General features: G+C 32.1%; 1 protein-coding gene across 4 annotated transcripts in view; it reads left to right on the forward strand.

Moving 5' to 3' along the window:
• The window catches only part of LOC148613295 (tubby-related protein 4-like), a 74,341-nt gene that overhangs the window by 42,906 nt on the left and 6,346 nt on the right, over positions 1 to 25,089 (forward strand). For 3 of the 4 annotated variants that reach the window (XM_088586614.1, XM_088586616.1, XM_088586615.1), the window contains exons 3-11: positions 3,576 to 3,704; positions 6,451 to 6,615; positions 14,160 to 14,340; positions 14,918 to 15,019; positions 15,336 to 15,478; positions 18,920 to 19,147; positions 22,275 to 22,512; positions 23,084 to 23,271; positions 24,367 to 24,601. In XM_088586614.1, the coding sequence (XP_088442740.1) occupies positions 3,576 to 3,704; positions 6,451 to 6,615; positions 14,160 to 14,340; positions 14,918 to 15,019; positions 15,336 to 15,478; positions 18,920 to 19,147; positions 22,275 to 22,512; positions 23,084 to 23,271; positions 24,367 to 24,601 (1,609 nt within the window). The remainder of the gene's footprint in view (positions 1 to 3,575; positions 3,705 to 6,450; positions 6,616 to 14,159; positions 14,341 to 14,917; positions 15,020 to 15,335; positions 15,479 to 18,919; positions 19,148 to 22,274; positions 22,513 to 23,083; positions 23,272 to 24,366; positions 24,602 to 25,089) is intronic. The other variant, XM_088586617.1, reaches the window with a different exon arrangement.

Below are 25,089 nucleotides of genomic sequence, written 5' to 3' on the forward strand. Positions count from 1 at the left end.
GTTTAATATTCTCGAGTTTCCTCAGATTGTGTTGCAATGTTCTTCGAAGAAAATATTAACAACAGTTTAATGTAGGCGTTACGTGTCTAACCGCGAAAAAAGCAAAAATATAGTTGCGCGTAAATTTCACGGTTTACAGCATACTTCCTATTTACACCATGTGACTTTTTCCGCAGAAATTCCTCTAACTCATTTGGAAATGGCCATTCTCCATTATTTTATAGACTTCAGCATTGAACTTACAGATTTTTACACTTTGGTAGAATTTAAAATAAGTACACACCTTATCCCCATGTCTATATTCTCCCAAGTAAAATAATCTTCATACATTTTCCCATTTTCTATCCCTTACACCATCCGTCGATATATCAAAGAATGAACAGTAAACGCAATACATGGACCATTTTTGACAAAAAATGCGTAACTGTTTAGTGCCTTTCTAAAATCTTTTTTTTTTCTCTCAGACAAACTATTTAACTTTGAGAAATATGTACTAATCTATGTTGAATTTGAATCTTCAATATAACTTTGAATAGATATAATGTAGTCGTATTGACGCGAGTGCAATGTTAATATCTTTGTCGTCACTTAACTAACGTGAACATAAGAGTATTCTAATCGAACTATTCCTTGCAGAATTTAGTACAAAACTTGGCTTCTCACCCAGCTTCCTCTGGGATATACCTGCTTACGTAAAATAAACCAACTTTTTTCTATTTTAGTTGGCCAGAATGAGATTGATATTCGATGTGAGTTATATACAATTTTAATAGCAATAGTCGCTAACCTCTTTGTATTGGTCTCTTTAATCAGTCATTAACAGTTGGGGTTGTTGTCTTGTAGAAATATTTATGAAAACTACATATGATAAATAACTTAAGAAATACCTCATATGGCCTCAATAGGCATTCACAAGTAAGGCTTGACCAAACAAAAATCAATTTATAATCCTAAAAAAGTCTTATTTACACAACACACGGGAAATATAAAGTATGGTTCTTAGTATTGGAGTGGAGCGTAACACGAAACATATCTAAGAGCTTATCAGGGAAGCAATTTCCGGAAAGGCTTTAGCATGTGTCAAAATCACCATGCTATAATGTAAATGCGCGTTCTGATGATGATAGACTAATTGGTTCCACTGACAGATAGATTTTCAAATGTATCTGTTTTCGTTTTTCTCAGTAAGTGGTGGAACCACAGATAAATTGATTTTGAGGAGTCTTAAAATCTACATCTCCTGATACGTTCTTTGAACTAGCTTTCCGTATCTGGTGGTTATGTTGCGCAATATTTACAGGGATATGACTTGAGTGTAAAGATAAGTTTCACTAAGTGTAGTAGCCTGAAATTCTTTTTGATAAAAAAAATATATATTACTCAATTAACTCCTCCTTTGTTTTGAGATTTCTTATTTGGAATCGCACGTGTTGAAATTTTAAGTCTCGAATCGAACTTTATTCTCAAGTCTGAAAAAAGATAAAACGCTTACGTTACATGTTTTATAAAGGCGGTGGTGTAACTTCAGATAAAGTAATTGACTTTTAAAATTATTGATAAAAACTCAATGCAGAAAAAGAGTTGCGATGTTTACTTTGTTCAAGTCCATACTAGAAGGAAGAACAGAGAATCATAAACATATATTTGTAAATAGTTTATGATGCAGATCATATTGCAGTTTATGTACTGGTTAATCGCCCAAAATAGAATTATATGGACCAAAGCGTAACAGAGGTCCATTGAATTTTTGGGGGCGACTGACCGGTCCATATATTGCAATTTGACGAGAACTATCATGACCTATTTGCTACATAGTATTTTTTTTTTAAAAATGTTATCAACTAAGGAACATTTACGTAGGAGAAATGAGATAACATTCACAAGCTTTTATACGTTCGGACGTCACGTTCCTACATGTAATATGAAAGCGGCGCGATCTATATCATTATAAATAGAAAATATATAAATATTAAACGCATCGATTCAAATTAATAAAAAAAGAGAAAGAAATTGACATTAAAGTACGTACGCGATGGAACGGAATATAAATGTATAAGCCTTATCTACTGCAGTAAAAGTGTTTGTAATGCCTGATCTGAAGATGAAAAAAAGACGAAGAGAAAAAAAAACAATATATATTTAAGGTAGTCCTTTTGCGTCTTGTGAGAGATTTAATCCCTTTTCCATCATATGCAAGCAAACAATTAATACAATATCAGAACAGATTCGTTTGTGCTATGTTTCCATTGTGTCAACACAAGGAATTTGAAAGGAGACATTGACACCATAGTTATTTTATTGTTTTCAAAATATACGTCTAAAGACCGCTGGCAACTTTAAATCATTGGGAATGGATCCGGACCCCAAGCTAATAGACTTTGAGGATATGTCCTTATTTATCGACTTGCCGTGATACGGCCCTGGTCCCCGAAACGGCATTAAAAACAATATTTAATCAACCTTATTTATAGATAAATCTTGAAAGTAGTGAAAAAAGTCAGACTGATTTGAAGCAGTTAGATAGGAAAATTCAACAATGTCAAAACACTATCGATTGTTAAGCAAGATGAAGAATCTGATTATATTTGTTTTACTAAATGAAGTTTTTGATACAAATTGATGTATCAGATTTACATAAATATAAGATGGCATTACTATTAAATACGAAACAAGTAATGTATATATTAATAAATGTAATAAAAGACGAAATAGCATATCGGTAATCTATACAGATTTTACCAATGACAATTCAGATATAGTCTTATATAAGTATATCAGAAATGAAAATAGTCTCCTGCGACTTTAAAGCCCGGGGGACTAGACGAGTCGTCTCGTTCAAATGATAATCAGCAAGAGTAGAAGAAGTTCCGTAGTAGACTTTAAACGGTCAGAGTTGATGTTAGAATTAGTTTAATGTGTTGTTTTTCCTTTACTTGTAAATAATAGTTCATAGCTTCCACGTTCTATGTAACACGCGTAATGTCAATGATTCCCGTTTGACTGGCAGTTTCACACGTATAATTGTTTATTCATTTTAAGCCCCTAAAATACGTCTCATTACATAATTAATTGTTTTTCGGAGCTTTACTTATTGTTAAAAAAGTAACGTTGATAACATTTGCTGTATGAAGTATATAGGATACATCTAACGTATGACCAGGTCAATTTTATTATATGGCTCAATGCATATATTTTATTTCAACATTTTATTGTGAACCACCCGTCATAATATCAATACTTCAAAATAAGGATGCAATATGTCCATTTCATATTAATATTATTTTACTGTTTATTGTTTCAGACAATACCTACCAAATGCTTATTTTCCTATCAAAACTATATTTTTTTGTTTTACACTTTGCTTTTGATTCACATTCAAGTTGCGCTTATGTATGATGCACTTAAATATGTAGTTGTTTTTTAAAAGAAGATTTATTTTGTATATAACAAGCTATTAAACCTATAATCTGCAAGGAAGTCATAAATCTGTTATGAATCCTTTGAAAAAAGTCACTTATGAAAGAGTAATCAAGGGAACCATGAAAGAAAGTCATTTAATAAACTATTCATTTCAGGTCATCCTTGTGAAATGGAATGAACCCTACCAGAAACTGGCATCTTGTGATTCTCAAGGAGTAATATTTGTATGGATAAAACATGAAGGACGATGGTCCATCGAGTTGATCAACGACAGAAATAGTCAGGTAATGAATATTTGTTGAAGAAGTAATCAAGGGGGTCAATATACTAGCGGAAATCAGAAGAATGTATTCATGATTATTATGATATACAACACTAAAAAGTACTATGTTTCTGTGTATGATAAATGTATTTTGCTCGAATCGTATTAACAATTGAAAAACAAATATCAATTATACAAATATTGAAAATTTCGGTATGCAGTACACGTGTTACAAGAGCACATTGTAACCAAACAATTAGATAATTCATCGAAAACGAGTTCCAAAAACGGCACCGATAAGTTTCAAGAAGGAATATCATAGCAACTACATTATTTTTGCAACGGTGTTCAATAAATGGCATGAATCTGCAGAGTATTAAGGATATTAATTTTTCTGTTTCTAAAAATGTCGATTGAAATGTGTGATATATCGTTCGGGTCAGACATGTTGGACTTCTAGCCTGCAAAACCTATACATGTATGATAATAACAGAATGGAAAGCAGCGAAAAAAATATTTGCATTGTATTATCTTAGGACAAAACATGTAGGTACAAAAACAAACATAAGTAGTAAAGTTTATAAAATGGGAAATGTATCCTCTATGATAATGATGATGTTTTTAAAACATACGGAAAAAATGCAAGTCGACTTCATTACAATCCCTGGTCATTGACGTTTACACCAGCACTGTGACAAAGACAAATCTAACATTTCAATGTTGCAGGCGTTAAATTCTGTTTTGTTTGTTTGTTTGTATTGTATTGTTTTGTTTTGTTTTGTTTTTTTATTTTTGTTTATGTTGCTTGGACATTGACTGACTTTATTTGTTATTTTCTCTTATGTTCTCATTTGAAATTGCAAATTGCTTTCTTTTATTTATGGATTCCTACATACGGTATGACATTATCAGTATTTCGAATATTTTCAAAATTAAACTTTAAGTATGTTTAAGAATTAAATGAATGTCGATGCCTTTAATGTTTCTGTTTTATATCTATTGACGTAAACTATCTATATGCGTGTTCATTTTATATCAATATATTCAGCTCGTTTGCCTGTCTTCAATGCTTAACAAATGTACTTAAATAATAACATCAAATCAATGCAAATCTTTCTAGGAAAACTTATTTATTCAAGCGACATCACTGTCGTGTCAATACTTCCATTTTCAAAACTATATTTTAAAGACCAACATAAGAATATATCAACATTAAAATTACATTTCTAGTAATGATACACACGTATAAGTACCAAAAGTTTGTTTTCAAACCTTATCAAGATCTTTGGATTTAAATTCAATCAAGTTTATTTGTAAACAAGATTAACCAAGGGCGGCGATTTATGATTGCAATTAAGAATGTTTCCAACAATGCCGTCGCCGCCTTGACTTATCTTGACATTTTGTATATTCAATCTACATATTTTGTAGAAAATATACATATTTGTTCTCGAAGAAGATGGTCTGATTTGATTTCTAGTTTAGCTGAATGATATTGTCTAGTCGTTAAATTATACATGATAAGGACATTCTGTTATCTGTACAGTATTCATAAATTCATAATGTTCCGACCAAATTTCTACTGCGTTTTAAAAATATAAAATATCATATGCAGTGAAACCTGTCTAATTTACAACACATTTAGACGTTGAACTTGGTCCGGTTTAGACAGGTTTTTATTTTTAAATATGAAAAGACATTTTTCTTTTTTAGACAGTTTGTTTTATTTTTCGGTGTTTAAACATGTTTTACTGTACTGTACGTCTATGACCATCAATATTGCGAATTCTTCTGTATTACTGTGAAAGTACTATTGTTCTTGGTAAAATTTTCGTTGTTTTCTTCGGTTGGTCAAACCACGAAACTGGGTTCCCAACAAAAAAGAGAATCCCATTGATGCGTGTACTGAAAACCTCAAAACCACGAAATCAAGAATCCATGAACTTGTGTTTCTTCCCTTATCCACAAAACAGGTATCTACGAATTAAAATGTGCATATCTTGTATTGTACGGTCACATTTTAGTTAGATGTCTCCCGCAAAATCCACTTGTAATGACTTTAATGTTGTTTTGTCTTAGAATTATATAGTTAAACAATGTACTATTGTTTACTTCTTATCCTTCTGTGGTTTAAAAATAAGTGAAATGCCTGAATAAATTTTGCCTAACAATTAATTTGAAATTCGTCGTAAAATGATAATAAATGAAAAACCAATTACCACCCTTGTTGGAAGTGTGATCCAACGCCATTTCCTTAGAACACACTGTTGGGTTAAACGAGAACAAGGATAAAGACTGTGCTTCGATACAGGCAGAGAAAGATTTGCTGGGGGATACTGATATTGGCATGCGCTCAGGAAAGTGAAAGTTGCATTGTTGTGTGCTTGTTAATTGGAGGTAAAATGGAAACTTATATACATCAGATTGAATAAACTGGTACCGTATATACTGGTATAATTCTAAAAAAAGCCAAAGAAGGCACATGTTTCAAGTCTTACGAGGTTGTGACCCAACGATGGTTTTAAATATGTAATATGAGAATTTACGAACGAATGACGCCGATTCGATTAATCACTAAATGTGATACACATGAAAGTAAGCACCTTTACAGTTTACTTACAGTTTATTGATAAGAAATAATTCTCCAGCTCAGATTTAAAAATTGATCATCGTTCACATTACCTCATCCGTAAGACTAACTTACCAACAACAATACTCATAAAAAAAGAAGGTTTACACCTCATGTGTATTGTAACTTTATATTTTAGGTTACAGACTTTGCCTGGTCTCATGATGGAAGAATGGCTTTGATCTGTTATTGTGATGGCTTTGTGCTGGTGGGATCGGTTGCGGGACAGCGGTATTGGTCTTATATGCTGAACCTTAATGATTCAAATGTAACGTGTGGTATTTGGACTCCAGATGATCAAAAGGTAAAATCTTGATTTTTGTTTTTTGTTGTTTTTTTTGTTGTTGTTTTTGTTTTTGTTTTGTTTTGTTTTGTTTTGTTTGTTTTGTTTGTTTTTTGTAAATATCGTACCCAGGCATGACATGTACACGATTGCATCACGAAATAAGTGCAAACATGTGAATATTATGGGAATATACCCAATTAGGTACATGAAACTACCGATGCTAGTTGATAAATTGAATTTACCAAATTAACCAAGGACATGCAATGTTACGTAATGTGTTTTCATGAACTGAGCAGACTGATTTAAACATATAACATACATTGTATAATGCCATATATAACAAAGACAATAAATAACTGATGATTTCCTTAAGTAAGTTGCAGACACGTGAATTCCGTTTTATGTTTTGTCTGAGTGGTGACGTCAGGCTATAATACTTTTCATTACAATGAATCACCATCTGATCTTAATGTGCGTGTCATTTGTTTAAGTTTCTCGACGGCAGAAAAAAAAACACAAAGAAATCGTTTTATTTTATACTAAATATGTTTTATGTTCTATTCTATGAAACCTGATCTCTATGGATTGGAATCTTCTTTAGTATTTTTTAAAATAAGGTATATGAGTCTCGTTCTAGTTGCATTGTTCTTACTGGAATTTCCGATGTAGAACGTGTAGAAAACCGAAGAACGATCTGCATTTTATTGTTTACATCCGGGATCTCGAAATACTGTATAACAATGTATAATCTTCTATTAATGTTTTTTTTCTTAACACTTTTGTCATGTAGAGAGAAATATTTGTCATTTTTATCAGTATATTTTGTACAAAAAGATGTCTTGCTTTTAATACTGAACCCAACACTCTGTAAATTAGAAATTTTCATGCTTTTGCATGGTAGACTAGGAACAATTTTCGTGAAACAACGCAGTCACATGACGAAATGTGCATGCCTTATTGTTTATGTAAAGTAGTTATCTTGCCTTTCGCCAATATGGAAAGACATACTTGTATAAAGTATCAGAATTAATATTTACATATGGAGCATGTCTAAAGTAACATTTGCATGAAATTTAATTTCTGTACAACATAACACAAGGCACATGACTGCATATTGTAATAAAATAATATAAAATTGCGACAATATAATGCATTATATGAAGATTTGAATAAATACGACACTTTCTACGTGCAGAAAAAGTGTACAATGGTAAATGATTTTGGTAATTTTTTTCACACTTGCGAATATGCGAACGTATTTGATAGTAAGTCGCAACGTGCCATCATTTTTTGTTAATTTTCATCTGATATACAGGAAGTTTCTTGCTAGTCTATTTCGAGACTTGGAATCCTTAATGTAACAGTTAAAGGATTTCTAAAACTATGTAATCATTGACGTGTTATTTCCGGGGTAAACCTCGGCGCTTTTTTTGGTGAAAACTATGACATACATAAATTATTTTACCAAACACGTGCCGAGTTATGTCATATCAAATAATTGTTTTTTTGAATCTTGGTAAACCACAATTTCTCTCAAACAAACAAAAAACGAAAAAGTCCAAAGGGGGGTTAGACAGTTTTCATCCTTCATTTTACAGTTGTACATATAGGTACAACTGCAATGCTCTCTTGATTAAGAAATAATTCATGGAGAGGGAAGATTTGTACTCATTTTTACATTGGTACGGCATTTATATTCGATTATTTAACACCGAGCGACAGAAATGCCAAACCTATGTTAAAATGAGTACAGATCTATCCATGCATTATTTCTTTTTTTACATGACAAATACCGTATTTTTTGTGACAATGATTTCCCTAAGCGTAGCCAAAATAACTTGGAGTAAACTTTTATATTTAGGTCATCGTATTTGTTAAATGTGTGCATTTATATAATTGGTTTCAATTAGGTAACCTCTCAGCCGTTCAATCATCGCATAAACGTTTTCAAATGAGTGTTTTGTCTCGAAGCGACAACGAAAGAAAATAGACAGTGGGCAGGTGCGAAAAGTGGGGTTGTACCAACATATACTGTTTGACGATATGAAGACGTCTTATTAGAAAATACCTTAACTGATAATTTACACCACGTATCATCCAAGCTTTCTCCCTTCCTCCATACGCAATGCTGCATTACCCATTGCAATATCCCCCTTTCTTATATGATTTGTAGAATATTAAGTAATTATCAACCGAAGTTCATACTGTGAAATTTACTCCGCATTTTTGATAATTTAAATGTGATTTACCAACAAATAACACCTTGTTCCCGATTTTCTAGTATTATCCATCAGGGCATGAAATGATATGGCAGTTTACCTCATGCAAGAACTGTATTGTACAGTCAAATGTACAATGCAAGAATCTTGTACAAGTCAATATTAAGTGTAAGTGTTTGTAAGGAAAAATCAGAAACATGCATGTCTAAACCCCACCGGTCTGACATTAAGATATCACCGAAAGATGTTTTCACTATTAAAAAATACCATTATTTGATCTCTGCATCATTGGATTTGCTCAGAAATTGTTCAATTGAATCTTAGAAAAATAAGATTTTTGACAGAGTTACCTGTCCTTGAAATGTTCATTTTCAGTGCAGTTCAATGAAATTGTAATCCAATGGTCCTTGATTCTGATGGAACAAATAGCCGAATTACACTATCAAAATGATGAGTTTATTCATACCATGTTTCACCTACTGCCTGATTCTGACAGGGACTGACACCGAAAACGGTGATGAAGTCAGTACGATATTGACACTTACAATGCATTCTCAAATGTGAAATAACCTATAGATAATATACACCAATAATTTTGTTTCTTCCTTCTTTCCTTTTTAATGGACTTAATAAGATGATACTTGCAACTTAAAACAATATAAGCACACGTGTTAAACATTGCCACCTCCCTGTATTATTAGGTAAATGTAGTCATGTCTATCAAGTCTGAGAAAGAAATCGCAGATTCGTAAGCTATAAAAATTTTTATTCTAAAGATGAATGATTCTTTTGTCACTGTCGCATGTCATATAGTTATGATATTGAAGGAGATCGGGTTGATTTTTGTTGCACTTAAATTGTAATTTTATCCATTCAAAACTTTACAAATATTTATGATTTACAATCAATAAACCTGAGTAAATTAACTATTTTGAAACTTAATGTTGACAGTATTTTATGTGTGACAATATTGTATGTGTGACAATATTTTAAAAAGATTGACTTACTAGTATGTATCTGCCTGACGTTGAAAGATGATGCTTACACTTAAGAATGGTTTTAAAATGCTATAACAATTCTTTTTTGCTTGGTATGCTCTGAGGATAAAAAGTTTGTAGTTCATTCTTGTACAAACAGATGATTTTCAAACTTCAATGTTTCTTTATAACTATTTATATTACTAAGTTACTAGGTCAGTTCTTAATTAAAAAAAAGTATGACGACAAAAAAAGTTAGTGTAAATATAATAAAATAAATAAAACTTCTTTTTTTCATTTCGTTATTTATTAAAACGAATGCTCTTATACTTTTTTAAAAAGAAGAAAATTTACACAATATTATTTCAGTCCTACGCCAAATATAAAAATGTATGTCTTAATTTTATTTTTTGCTCGATCAATCATAAAAGAAAAATAGTCAAAATTAATAAATCATAAAAATGAATCGAAAGCGAGCGTTGAGACCGTTTGAAAATTGTATAGAGTGGAAACTACAACGAATGGTGTTGCTGTAAAGTATCAGTCTCTGTAAAAATTAAAGTTGATGAAACATGGTATGAAACCATCAACCATTTTGAAAGCTCAATTTGACTATTAGCACCATCAGAATCAACGAAAAAGACAAACAACTTTTTTCTCAAAAATATATTGAAATATCTGAGCAAATCCAGTGATGAATAAATCAGATAATGGTATTTAAGCATTCTAAAGTGAAATTATATTGTTAGGTCTGTGTGTTATGAACATGCATGTTTCTGATTTTTCCTACTTTGCCTGATTCTTACAAAAAACTTATACTTCATTCCTTCTCCCATTATAAACATCAAGGACAAAAAGCAAAAAGTCTCCATTTGATTAGTGCTCGGAACATCCTTTGCAGCTCCATACAAACAAAAAAGTCAATTACTTCCATCATAATTTCAGTTTGTGTAAACATATTTCAATAATTAGCCTTCTTGAACAGTGTTTGAAACATTGTTAATGATTTCGCGCGTTGGTATTCAAACAAATTAATTCTAGTCTCTGAAATTCAAAACGATGCATTAAATAACCTACATTTTCTGATCTGCAGAAACTAAATGGAGTAATTAACATCCGGGTTTGTTGACAAAGTTAGATACAAAACGATTTGCATCTCGTCTACTTAAACATTTGTATAAACTGATCTCTTAATTAACAAGTCACCGCCTAAATCGATAATATAACGTTTTCTTATCTTATAAGCGGATCAGTTTAATTTGCAATACACAAATCGAGATGACTTGAAAGTTCTAAATCTTCAACTGCCTTAGTGAATTCAGGGTAGCGTACTTGCTTCGATGGGGAGGCCGTCCGTTCGATCCGAACCAAGTTACACCGAAGACTATAAGACTGGCTAGTAGTCACTGCCTCTATGCCAAGACATAACTCTTGAAAACAGTGATATGTTTGTACCATATTCAATTTCAACAAAGCTTATCAAGCTTTCATTTGAAACAGAATGAAATTAGGCCAAGTTACTTTGATACTTACATGATATTGATGTAAAATGCTGAATACAAACATTCCAATAATCTATAAGAGTTGTGTCCCTTACCCTAGGTCTACCTCATTAAGGGGGACAACTGGTCGGCTCGGATTCAGAGTTATATATATTTGTCTGAGTGGATGGCATTTCTTTCTACGAGCTGTTGATTCTTTGAGCTTACATAACAAAATCCGGCAGCTAAGTGTATCGGACTAGTGCAAAGCAGGGTCAGTTCTGAAATGCATTAACTATTTGCCAACGGACGATAAACACAATCAGTTAATCTTAGCACCTTTAGCATTGTTTAATATTTAATTTGTAAAATATTTGTTCGTGAAGAAAGGAATTATGGTGTTACTGAATGTTGAATAGATGGTTAATAAAAAATGTAAATTAAGACTGGTACCTTGAAATAGTATGTATAATGCATAAGCCATTTACTGTATTTAAGACTGGCAGATTAGAGTCGAGTCATTGAGTATACATAATAGGATTTTTGCAGTTGGTCAATTTTGTGTGAAATTACGAAAATTTGCCCTTGGAGGGTGTAGAAATTAAAAAAAAAAAGTATGGGGGCACTATTTTAAACCAAAAAAAAAGGGGGGAAGAAAGTGCAGACAATTAACTAAAAATATTGAATAATCAATTGAAAACATTGAAAACATGTTGGTGTTTGTATTTAATTTGCCATCTAAATTTTATAATTAATAATTACATTGGGTCTTATTCATGTTTGATTGCTCAGTATGCATTAACTTTCAGTGGGTAGCAATTAGTGTAAATTGATTGTGTGCCTGTATGGTAAATCATTTTCAAACGAACCTTAGAAGTTGGTTGTACATGTATGTACAATTCTACAGTTACCGCCTGTTTTGAAACTGGACAAAATTGTCTCTACATTAGGACGAATATTGTTGTGATTCGGTCGTATTTGTTAAAAAGAATGTGAGAAATAGTTTGATTATCCATGTAAATTTTGTTAAATCGATTTTGTGGCGGTTCATATGTGTACTTAAATGGGTTGCGTATCTAGAGCTGGTAGATTTTTAATGCGATGGAGGTTAATCAATACTGTTATTTTTTTTTGCGGCATTTTCTCACTTTTTTCACATTAAGAGTTTAATGCAAAAAAAAACTTTCTTTAACATTTTTTTGAAGAACATTGTTATATAATTTTAGAAAAGATTGCGAGCTCAAAACTAGGCTAAAGTAGATTGATAACAGAAACTGCAAACAATTGCAAAATATTCCTGGTTTACTGGTTTACAGTATTGCATTGCAAATTCAAAATGATTAACAACGTGCAATTTTAGCAAATATAATCGATTATACTACTAATGTCTGATGAAATCAGAAGTTCTCAGTGAAAGAAATATTGAATAAAACATTAACATTAAAATAATATTTTATGAAACAAACGATTCATCATCGACCTCATTATTGCAGTTAAATGACTGTAATTATTGAATAGGAATGTCGGTTGGTACGTTGAAACATGGCAATAATTTAATTAATTGATGATCCCAGTTTTAGTCACATCACATGTGAGGATTATGTTTATAAAATAAAACATAAAACATGAATTTGTCCATTGTTTTTTTTTTTTATTTGTCAAACACAATTAGCCGTATCTACTGCAATTCATGTTTAGGATATTTAATTTTTGAAAGGGGCTACCTTATATGCTGACAAAGTAGTTGTATACAACGATTGCGTTTACGTTGTGCATGAGTTTTGAATGGACTGCGTTGTCCTGGTTTGATAATACTACCAACAAAAGCAAAACTTCCAATTTTCGTTTGACTGTTATGTCATATCATTATCATGTTTTTGCAGTATCAGCTGTACCATATTTGCTATTACAAAAAAAAAGTATTTAACAAGACTGCGTGGTTAGCATAGTTTATGTAAACGGGAGAAAAAGACAATTCAATGTTAGAAATAGTAATAAGTATTTTGACCTTAATTTACATTGACACTAAATGGTCATTGCCATATAATTTAAGGAGGTAGACCTAGGGTAAGGGACATAACTCATGCAGTCAGTGTTTGTATCATATTCAATTTCACCAAAGGAGATCAAGCTTTCATTTGACACAGAATGAAATCAGTCAAAGATACTTTGATGTTTACATTAATGATTGATTGATTGTTGGGGTTTAACGTCCGAACAGCAATATTTCATGACATTGAAGTAAAATGCTGAATACAAACGTTCCGATGATTTGTAAAGGTTGTGTCCCTTACCCTAGGTCTACCTCCTTATGAATCTCATACACAATCCTATTTAGTTTCCCAGTCAAAGATCATTACCGCCTTAAAATTACTAGACAATATCTGAAAAAGTTAATGGTTCTTCACATTTCAAAGAACTTAAAGTAGTATTTTTTCTGCATATTGTCTGATACTTCTAAGACGGTAATGATGGGAGGCCCATGCAGAGGGTGGTAGGTGCAAAATCTTACTTCCATTAGTGATTACATACTCTTGTTTTCTAAAAAATGAATACTGATTTGTAATCTACAGGAATGGTAAGTTTAAAGAATATTATATAGAAAGCACCGAAATCTCTAAAATGAAGAGAAATAACTCCTTAATGTTTTTTTTTATTTAAGTTAATAGATGTTATTTAAATTTATTGAAGATAATTTATATTATGAATCATCCACTTTTGATACAGAAACATCCCTGTTCTTTCTGAATAAATATCGAGTTTAACATTACTTCAGAACAAAACGAGTTTATGAGATAAAATTTGCCATGTGCTGCTTATATCACTGGTTTTTACATGGTAATTCTCTTTCAAGAATAATTGTAACTAATATTTAACCTTTCCAGGTTATGTTTGGTACATCTGATGGCCAGATTATTCTGATGAGTTCTGCAGGTGTTATGCTCAGTCAAATATCGGTGTATGCAGGTATGGAGATCGGAACTATGGCATGGTCATCCGAAAAGTTCAACATGGATGAAACAGACGGAAATACGTCATCAAGTAGACAATCTCTATCTTCAAAAGGTGAGAGGTGAAACAAGGAAAATTACCGCTTGATGAAATTAGGCAATTATTGACACTGACAAATATGGAGAGAATGATGGTCAATGAGTACCAACCATTCAAACTGTAATCGACTGAGGTGTTCAACGTAATGAAAAAATAGTTGCGTCGTCAAGATGTATACTTTGTCTTAAATAAAACTAAAGAATTCTCTTTAGGAAAAGTAGATTAGAGATTAAAAAAAAAACAAATACACCCCAATGAAATTAAGTTTAAAATCAAGAACTCCGTATATATAGAGCATAGATATTCATGTATTAGTAAGGGCAGTTTCGTCTACCTTTGAAAATGCAAGAGTCCCATTCCAGATCGTCAACGAAAGGCGGAAACGGTATGAAGAATAAATGAGATGGTTTTGATGTTGAGGATCAGTTATTTGTGTAGGTTACTATTGTACAATATCCCATTTACTAATGATATTTAATGCATGTAAAGTAGTGTCAAAGTGATTGCTGACTTAATACCCGGTAGTACGTTGAATGTTTCAGCAAACAGTTATACAATCATGATGATATATTATACCATTTTATGTTTGTAGAGGAGACCCATACATTAGCTGTTTGTTTCCGGCATGGTTCAGTATACCTCATGTCTGGTCCTGATGATCCTTGTCCTCACATTGTACATACATTCCTAACGGGTAGGGGTATTTATATTCCATATCAAATTGTATTCTTTGCACCAATGAATATGTATTATGTGGAACAAAAACAAACGAAGCGAAAAGTTAAAACATACAAAAAAATACAATATATCATTTTTCTAAATCATGCTTGTTTGTACAATTATGATAGTCCGCACTAGCTTTTTTTCAAACATTGTCCGCTTAAATAAGAAAACTTTGAGAAGGTTTGCAGAGCACACATTGAATGAACGACGAACGTATTTACATGTATGTACGTTATTATTAAATGATATTCACTCTGAGTAAAAAACTAGTCCTATATTTGTTTCAGGTTTAAAAATGGAATGGTCAAACTGTGGTAAAATTGTAGCCTTAGGTGGATTTACACGACTTTCAAATCTTCAGTGCCAAAATGAGATACATTTCTATACTTCAGAAGGGACTCTGTTACATCAATGTACCCTTCCGACTCAGGTATGGAACTATTTTTACTGGTTTACCTTCCAACAGAAATTAGTCATGAATCATTTTGAAACTAGTGGTACTGTACCTTCACTATTAAGACTTAAAGTTGATATCTCATTGTGTCTATATGATTCCATAGTGAGAATAGAATGTTTTACTGAATAAATATTTCGGTGTGTTTGTTTGTTGCTCCAGTTCATTTTTGACCTAATAATAAAGGGGCGGTGGTTAAGGACTTTTGATATTAGATTAACCTCATTGCAGACATGCGCCTGTCCACATTCAGATGTTGGTCATTAGTGTATCTTCGTTTTCGTTATTTGAAATAATCTATAAATAGTTTACTTTGAGGATGTGTCATCTTTCTGTTACCATGGATTGTATTGCTTTTATTGTTGGGGCCTTTCAGAGCTTTCTTGGTGGTGTGTACATTTGTTGAATACCTTTTGGTAGTCTGTGTAAGTATTTACTATTTGTGTGGAGGTCACATGATGGTGTGTTTCGCCATATCTGTTCCTTTCTCTACATTTCCCTACTCCGACGTTTTCATGTGAATAAGTGTACTGTTCGCCTTACTTTTTGTCTAATATATTTGTCTTCAACGTAAATTAGTAGGCATTAATGCAATTTAAATTGAATGATCTTGTTTAATATTTTTATCCACTTGTTAAAATATGTATAATTTATACAAGTGTGGACGCCTCTTATTTCCCTTCAACTTTAAGATTAATGATGTCACAATGTAAAATTACATTGTTTTTTTTTACGTTAAAAGGTTATCGGGGTCAGTGGTCAGTCGGAGCAGAATCACGAGTGTGAATTCATGTATTGTTTTAAGAGGGTGGGGTTATTTCAGTTTAAATGAATAAATACTCATTGGCATATGAACTCTCTTCCAAAAAAGTGTGCAATTTACATGTGCCATTCATATGTTAATTTGAAGGTACATCTTACAAAAAGAGAATCCTGAATGTTCTATAAATTACATAAAGGTAATCCTGAATGTTCTATAACTTACATAAGCATAATCCTGAATGTTCTATAACTTACATAAAGGTAATCTCGAATGTTCTATATGTTGTTTAAAACTGATGTAGAATGTTCTTTGCAGCTATAGCATGACTTAACATGGACACATAGCCAATCAAATATACTGTTAGTTCTCGTAATTTCTAATGTCTATATTCGAAATTCGAAATAATTTTTAAGTTAGGTATATCTCACACAGTGGACCAAGAGATTTTGAAAATAGAGTTGGGTCCAGAAGGATTTCAGAAAAGGGAAGTTCCAAACTACATGTTAATTTACCAATTTTATACCAAATAATTGCGCAAAATATTTTTTTTCCAACAAAAATGGGGCGGGTGGAGTCCAACCCCTCGCAACCCTCCCAAGGGTCTTCCACTGTGTTACATAATCGACTACATTTGTTATTATCAATTTGTCATATTCTGACACAGTTTAAGTATTTTTCCTTTTCTAATGTGTTATATCATTGATTAAGTTTTTGAAATGATATAATAAACTCACAAGAGACACACATGACATGCTGTATATCATTTACAGATACAAACAACTATTTCATTTGACCTAAAGGGAATAACATATTGGCGGACCTCGTGATATTTCTCGAAAATTGTGTTTTCTCGTATGAAATAATTCACAAAAAAAAAATAAATTCATGTCAGAAAAGGAACGTCCGTTGCTTGATAAACGTCAAACAAATGGTATTATCGTAAGCAATCAAGTTGAACAGAATTATACCAAAAAAAAATTATTTGCCATGAAAACAATTAAGAAGGCGCAGTTTCGTATATTTATTAAATATCAAATATGGAGTTAGTGTTAAAATATAATTTTATCGTTAGAAAACGTGATCGTTCACATCAATGATATATGTGCTTTTTTTGTTATAAATGAAAGATAATATAAAAGTAGCGTATGTACATGCCATGTCTGTGTATTATTTTTATGTTTTACGAGTTAAAAATTACATGTTGATTTGTGCAACTCAACAAAACGGATCGAAAATGCCTTAAAGTTTGTTTGTGTTTTAAAACGTTGTCCATGAAATTCGCGGTTGTAAGCTACATCGGATTAGGTTGCCATAGTTAAGCATCATGGATGTCACAGGATGTCAAAGCGAACTCAATACCGACAGCGTCGGAAAAATATTAAACAGTACAAGAAATGAATTTGTTTTAATATTCCGTGCCATATTAAACTCGATTTTACTTGTTACGATCGCAAAATTTTGTTTACGTGTTTTTGTGTTCATCGATCCGAGTTTGATATCGCATGAAGTATGAAAAAATCATTTTGTGTAAAGTTTAAATTTTAATATTGTGTTTTAAGACACCAACGAGCAGTTTCTAATCTGGGTTCTCCAGTTCAGCAGCCCGTAGGATGTAGAACATACACATGTGTACGCTTCCGTTATATATAAATACATGCATTAGTTGTTTTGTCGTTTTTTTGTTTCATGAACTGAAAAGGAAAACCGATTTATTGTCCAATAGCAGATAATTCAAGCATAATTTAGGTACGAATTTTAAAATCCTTGGTATTCAATGTCTGTAAATCCAGTCCAAATTTTGGTTTATTTTCATATCATTTGAATTTCAAACTGTGAACCAATCGAGATTTATGACGTTCTGTACACAGGCAAATAATGTTCACGTTAAATTCAAATGATTTGAGATTCACATTAAACTCAAGCGAAATTCACATGATTAAACATGATATTCACTTTGATTTCATTTAACGTGAATTTCATTTGAAAAAGTCTCGTGAATTTCATATGAAAGCTCGATTCACCCGAATTTCACATGAACTTGTCACAAATTTCATTTGCTCCTTTCAGTTAAAAATCACGTGAATTTTTTCATGTCAAATAATTTTGCCTGTATGTTGCTAAACACCAGCATGTAAAGAGAACCAACCAATTAGATCACTTGTAACAAATTTGATTTCATTATAACATGATAGAATTTATAATACAATGAAGGCTGTCAATACTAACCCTGAATAATCTGAAAATCTGACTAAACAAATCAATATATCGATTTAATTATACATGTGTATTTTGAACCTTTGTAAACCGTACATGTGTGAACCTAACATATTCAATAGTTCGAAAGGGGTTTGGTATTGACAGTTTTCGCAGAAACTTCAGTCTCATTCGTTTTTTTCATCATGCCTTTGTTTTAACTTTAAAACGAAACAGGCCTAGGTTTCATAAAAGAAATCTCAAGTTGAAAATTTTCTCAAATTTTCCATTTCAAGTGATCTGATTGGTCGGAATATGAGTTGAGGAAGGATTTGAGGAAAATCTCTATTTAAGATGTTTTATGAAACTGGACCTTGGCGACTTATGCAGTTTGTATGCGCCATACTTTCAAGATTGTCCTGTAATGAAAACATTAAAATAATATTCACAACATATTGCAGGGTAAACCATTAACAGCCATGTGTTGGGGTCACAACGACAGGCGACTATTTTTAGCCTCAGGATATAATCTTTATGTTGCCTGGGTGGTAAAACAAGTTGCCCCTCTTCAGTTTATGTGCCAAAGAACTATTCAAAGATGTATTCGTTGTGAGAAAAACATCCATCTCTTGCCTTTACCAACCAGATTGCGATATGGGGTCCAGTCTTTGTTTTCACCGACCATCAAAGTAAGTCATATATATGTTAACAAAACGATGTCAATGTTCGGAATAATAGATTGGCGACAAGGTCAAATGTCTGCTTCGTACTGGAAAATTAAAAATCATGATTCTGGGTTATATTCAAACATTTTATGCCAGGAACAACCTAAGTCGACATGAGCTTGGATTAACGGAAATATAATATAGAAAGAATATACTGCCAAAACATAAAAGAATGATTTACTGATAAAACATGCACATGGAAAAACATACAAAAAAGAACATGAGACGGACAGTGAAAAAAATGAATTACGACTTATGTATTTCCAATTTATATGTTAATTTAGTCAAATATCAAACGGCATAAATAAAACTTGACGTTAGATTTCATTATTTCTCTGCATATAGGAACCTCGTTAATGAATAATTTGATTTCCAAACAGAGGAATTTCCTATAATACACTCAGTAAATAGAATTACAGGAGCGAAAAATGACAATAGGTTGTTGGTTAATGTGATGTGATTGCAGCAAAACTGTAACAATATTACGAAAATTAGATTAATTTTCATATTGATTTAATCCTACAAAGTTTCTTGAAGTATATTGATTCTCGAATTATTTTTATCGCAATTCCAAGTATATTTGTGATGTGATTAATCGCTAGGTGTAGTTAAAAGACATGGAATCTGATAAATATTGTTTTGATGTCCCAAACACAAATTTAATAGGAATTTTATTTTATTTATGTTTTTATGAGAGTTATAAACTGATATCGTAAAAGAGCTATTTTTAAGATTGATGGATTTGTAATAAGACTCTTAATCATGGTGGAGTAACATTTTTGATTAAGTTCTGAGTAATATAACAAATTTACCGAAGCATAAACCATCGTCAAACATCGGCAAAAACACAAAAGCGTCAGCAGTGGGATAATTAGAATACGTCCAAATCCAAAAAACAATGATTCAATTTGGCCTAAACGTGAACACATGAAGCAAAGACGACCTATATACAATGAAGCGAGCCGAATAAAAAAAAGATTACACATAAAAACTGTATGAAGATAATGAAAACCAGACGTCACACAATAAACTAAAGTACTAGCATTATGGACCCCCCCCCCCGAACAATTAACTTGGGTGACATGAGGTGCTCCGAAAGGGTAAGCATGTCCTGCTCCGCTAGATATAACAAAAGACGGACAACCGATATAGCAAATGGCAGTATCAAGGATAAAAATGCAGAGTTGGAAACAAACGGAATGGTCCTGACTTGGTATAGACATTTCCGAAACATAAAATGGTGGATTAACCCAAGTTTAATAGTTCGATAACCCCCGCTTCCATTACCGTTAACTAATTTCGGTACATTGCAATACAAATGAAGTTGGAATTTAGATGTTTGATACGTCGTTTATATCCAATTTACAAATATATACCGGATATTACAATCCAAAATTTGTATCATATGCCATATCAGCCCGATACCCTATATCATGTACATCATAGGTCGAGAGTTGATACAGTATGTGATACAGGTTTTGACATGTCATTTTCATTGTATCATACTTAAGTGTGTTCCGAGTAGGCGTGCGATATAAACTATGTAATATAGGTCTAGAGGTATGATATGTTATAGAGTATGCGATATTGGGTGAAATATATTGAGTTTAAACAATCACTAATATTGCATTTTCCAAAAAAAAAAAAAAAAAAGTCTAGCTTAGCAAGATCATTTGTACAATGTGTATTTGACATTTAATGTAAGGTACACAACTCTTACAAATCATTGGAACGTTTGTATTCAGCATTTGACATCAATCTCATGTAAGCATCGACGTAACTCGGACTGATTTCATTTTGTTTCAAAGGAAAGCTTAAAAGGCTTTGGTTAAATTGAATATCATACAACCATATCACTGATTTCATGAGTTATTTCCCTTACCATAGTTCTACCTCCTTAAATTAGGAACATGCATATATTTGGTGACTTTCTTCTACCATTATATTCATTGTAGTTTCGGAATATTTCTGGTGAATTTTAGAAACTTACCAGCGACTTACTGTTAAGACTAGTATTTTCATTTGTTTTTATGGACCTATAACAAATAGACAAAATAAGGTCAATGCATTTAGTTCATTTATACTAAAAAATGTCTTTCAGTTTTTTAGTGGTTTAAATCACATTTTAGGGATTCGCTGAAATGAAATTTTAAATCACGATTCAATAACAGTGTATTAATTTATCGTATAAACTTATAATACCGCCGAAGACAGGAAGCATGGATAGTGCTTTAAGCCCCTTGCGTCATCCATAAAGCTTTGATAGTGCATTTAGCCTCCTATGTCATTCAAAACGCTGATTTTATTTGAAATTATTCAAATTAAAGAGAAGTAAAGTAATATACCAGCCATGGAAACAGACAGTTAGCGAGATTAATGTCAGACATTCACATTCATTACCAAGGAATCAATTTAAAATTTAATCAGTTTTTATGGCAACGTTCTTTGCTTACTGAGAAGTAATTGTATATTCTATATCTTATATGGCTGGCGTTTAATTAAACTTTTCTTTTACAAAACCAATTCTAAGATGTCAAGGAGTGCTTGATGTGGGTTATTTAATTATTTTGCCACATGATATCATAATCGGTCTAATTTGCGTTTGAACTAATGTAAAATTAGAAATGATAAAGAAACAATGTACAGTCGTGCATGTAGGACGATGGCGGCAGTGTCGATGACTTTGTATTTTATATACATAAATATGTATTTGACGCGAAAAAGACTAAACTGAGAAAATCAAAATGCCACCCATTGCCTACACATAATAGAATTTGAATGCACTTATATCTGTTCATTAATTATGCTTCTTAATATGACTAAAACTACATGTAAATTCTTTTTTAAGAATAGTTGAAGCTTGTATAACGTTGAAATGTAATCTATGATTTTGTGAACCTACATGTATTAGCGGATCTTGAGATGTTTTGAAACTGAAAATTTCAAGTACATGTTAATCAACTTAATAAAACGATTGTGTTTGAAGTCTTTCTAATTCTTAAAAAAAATATTGGTTCAGAATTGCGAACTTCAGACGTTGTATACATTCTGCTAGACCTAAGTAATGATAAATTCCATTTATTTATTTCAGAGTTATATTCCCGACCCATTTAAGTTGCGCGAGTTTATATGTACACCACCACCAGGTGTAGAACGTCTTTATTGTACCATGGTGAGACATGGCGAGGAGAGTTCCGGAGGTCATTACATTTTGTATTTGGAATATCTCGGCGGTCTTATACCTCTTTTAAAAGGAAAAAGAGCAAGCAAATTACGCCCGGATTTTGTGGTTTATGACCCAAAAATTAAACCAACGTTTACAGGGAACGGTAAATATTAAAATTGAAAAAAAATGTAGACTTTGAACGGTCGCCATTACAAATGAAATTTCGAAGAAGGAATGCTTGTTATATGGATAAAATTAGAAATGATGAATGCATTAACATGAAAACATTAAGATATTTTCTTTTGGAACAAAACCTATTTGGATTTGTGTTTAATGAGAATGCTATATTTATCATTATATGCTTGCAGCATTTTATGTGATTTAAAAATGTGAAAAGTTTCATGACATAAAAAAGGTATAGACAATTCTATAAGAGAACAAATGTAAAATTCTGATGGAATTTTGATAGATTGATGCGCCTTAAAGTGATAGCTGTAACCTCTACAAAAGCTTTACAGTTGTTAAAGTCTCCAATAAGTGCATGTAACTGATACAAAAATATTTACATATTTATTAAATTGTATATGACAATCACTAATTGACTTTTCATCTTTGAACACGTCATAGTTTGAATAATATAATTTAAAAGTAGATAGACATTTTCGTATATTTGTAACAATTTACTGACAAAACGATTATTCGAAGATGTATTGGCAAAAAATACGAATTTTTAGGTACACCCCAGTTTGAATTTGATATAGAGTCTTCCACAGATTCTGATGACGACTTATCATCGGAAGGATGTGGTTCCCCTAGAATGCAGAGACGTAAGCGGCCAAAACAGTTCCGAGCCGAGAAAGTGGAACGGTCAATTACATTCAGAACACTTCATGACCTCTTGTTTGATGACAATCTTCCAGAGGTATACATGTAATATGATTATGTTTTTTCAACTTTTGATCGAGATTTACTTAAAATCAGAATGATTGGTGCACAAGATTTCCAATTAATATATATTTGTAGGTATGGCGTTAAATTTTTGGGGGTTGTCTTTCACGTTATTAATAGAACTCTGCATAATTACCTGTTACCGAGTTTTTATCGTGATTCCTTATGACGTTAAATTTAGCAACCGTTAGCTTTTTTTTTTAATTTAAAAATTACCGTAAACCGTGATAATTTATTGCATTTTTATATCGTCATAATAAAAAATGGCGCGGAATTTTTATTACAGCTCTATGATCAGGACTTTTTTTTACCTTTTTCTTATATTCCCCACATGTACATGTATTCACACGGATGTTTAGAAAGAAACGCTTAGAAACTTGAACACCATCTCATATATCGTGCCTCCCCTTTTCAGTGCCGGCAGTTGATATGCGTCCTACGGGGAACAGTTGTCAGAATCATAAGAGCAGTTTAACTCATCGTCAAATTGTTAAAAAAATCTGTATTACTGATTTTTCAATCTTTATTCAAAATATCAACGTTTGTTTACACATTTTTACAGATTAGTTTACCATTATGATCTCTTTGATTACAGTTACTGTTAATTTGCCTAATTTTTGTACCGTTATTCGTTATGAAGGGTACCCTATCCACACCCCCAATAACCGCACCCACATTTACTACGCATCGCTCCGCTAGCTCCTAAGCTTAGCTGTACAGCATATGAAAAATTGCAGGGCATGAGCAATCCTCATTGCAAGTCCGTGAAGTTGTTTCCGGTAAACTGTACTAGCTTACATAAAGGGTTGGTTTAGCACGGAGTGTTGTAAGTGTAAAGGTTTGGAATAGCGAATATGTTACCCCCTAAGCACGAGGCTGTATTACAACAGCACAATTCTGTAGCCCATGCTACTGCTAAGGCTTAGGGTGTAAACGTCAAGTGAAAAACACATGAAATATTAAGAAAAGGGAAGACTGTCAGCATTATCGTATTAGCTTCTTTGTAAACAATATATACATGTACCTACCTCTGAATACAATACATTTATCTTTAAATTTCCTGTTACAGAGCAGCCGTCTTGTAGAAGTTACGTCAAATATTTGGGGTACGAAGTTTCAAATAAACGGCGTAGCACCATTTTTGCCAGAAGATCTTGGAAATATTATCTACAAAACCAGTTTACTGCATCTTCAACCACGGCAAATGACCATCACAGTAACAGGATTACAGTCAAGTCATCAGCAACTCTCACGAGATTTTAACTTTACTCCTGCCGGAAGTGGTGCTGATGATGACTACATTTGTATGAGTTTCCAATTTTCGTAATCAATATGATTTCATTGAATAGAAATCAGACATATTTGTTAAAGCATTTAGTTTTTTTTTTTTTAAATATTGCTACTACAAACATTAAACTTAACTTTATTAATTGAAAATGTGATTTGGCGACTGAAAAAAAACCTCAGACAAACAGGTGTGAACGACGTAAAGCTAACATTGTCTTTAAATGTTACTATATGATTTACATTTACGTGTACAATGCTAATGTAATTTGCGAATAAGGCGCTACCCTGAATGGCAGCGAATGTCTTTGACTTACAGTATTATCAAACGTTTAAGGTTCTGTTTGTTGTAAAATGTAAAATCATTATACAGATACCAACAGAGAGATTATTATTCAATGGCAAAATGCAAGCATGAATACATGTATCATATTTGTACATCACTGCCATCAATTACAACTTCGATGACATATTCGATTTGTACATAAGAAAGCTTAGAACAATTTAA

The sequence above is a fragment of the Perna viridis genome, chromosome 6, assembly GCF_037379345.1.
Source record: "Perna viridis isolate PV_CMFRI_1.1 ecotype Kerala chromosome 6, ASM3737934v1, whole genome shotgun sequence".
Classification (NCBI taxonomy): Eukaryota; Metazoa; Mollusca; class Bivalvia; order Mytilida; family Mytilidae; genus Perna; species Perna viridis.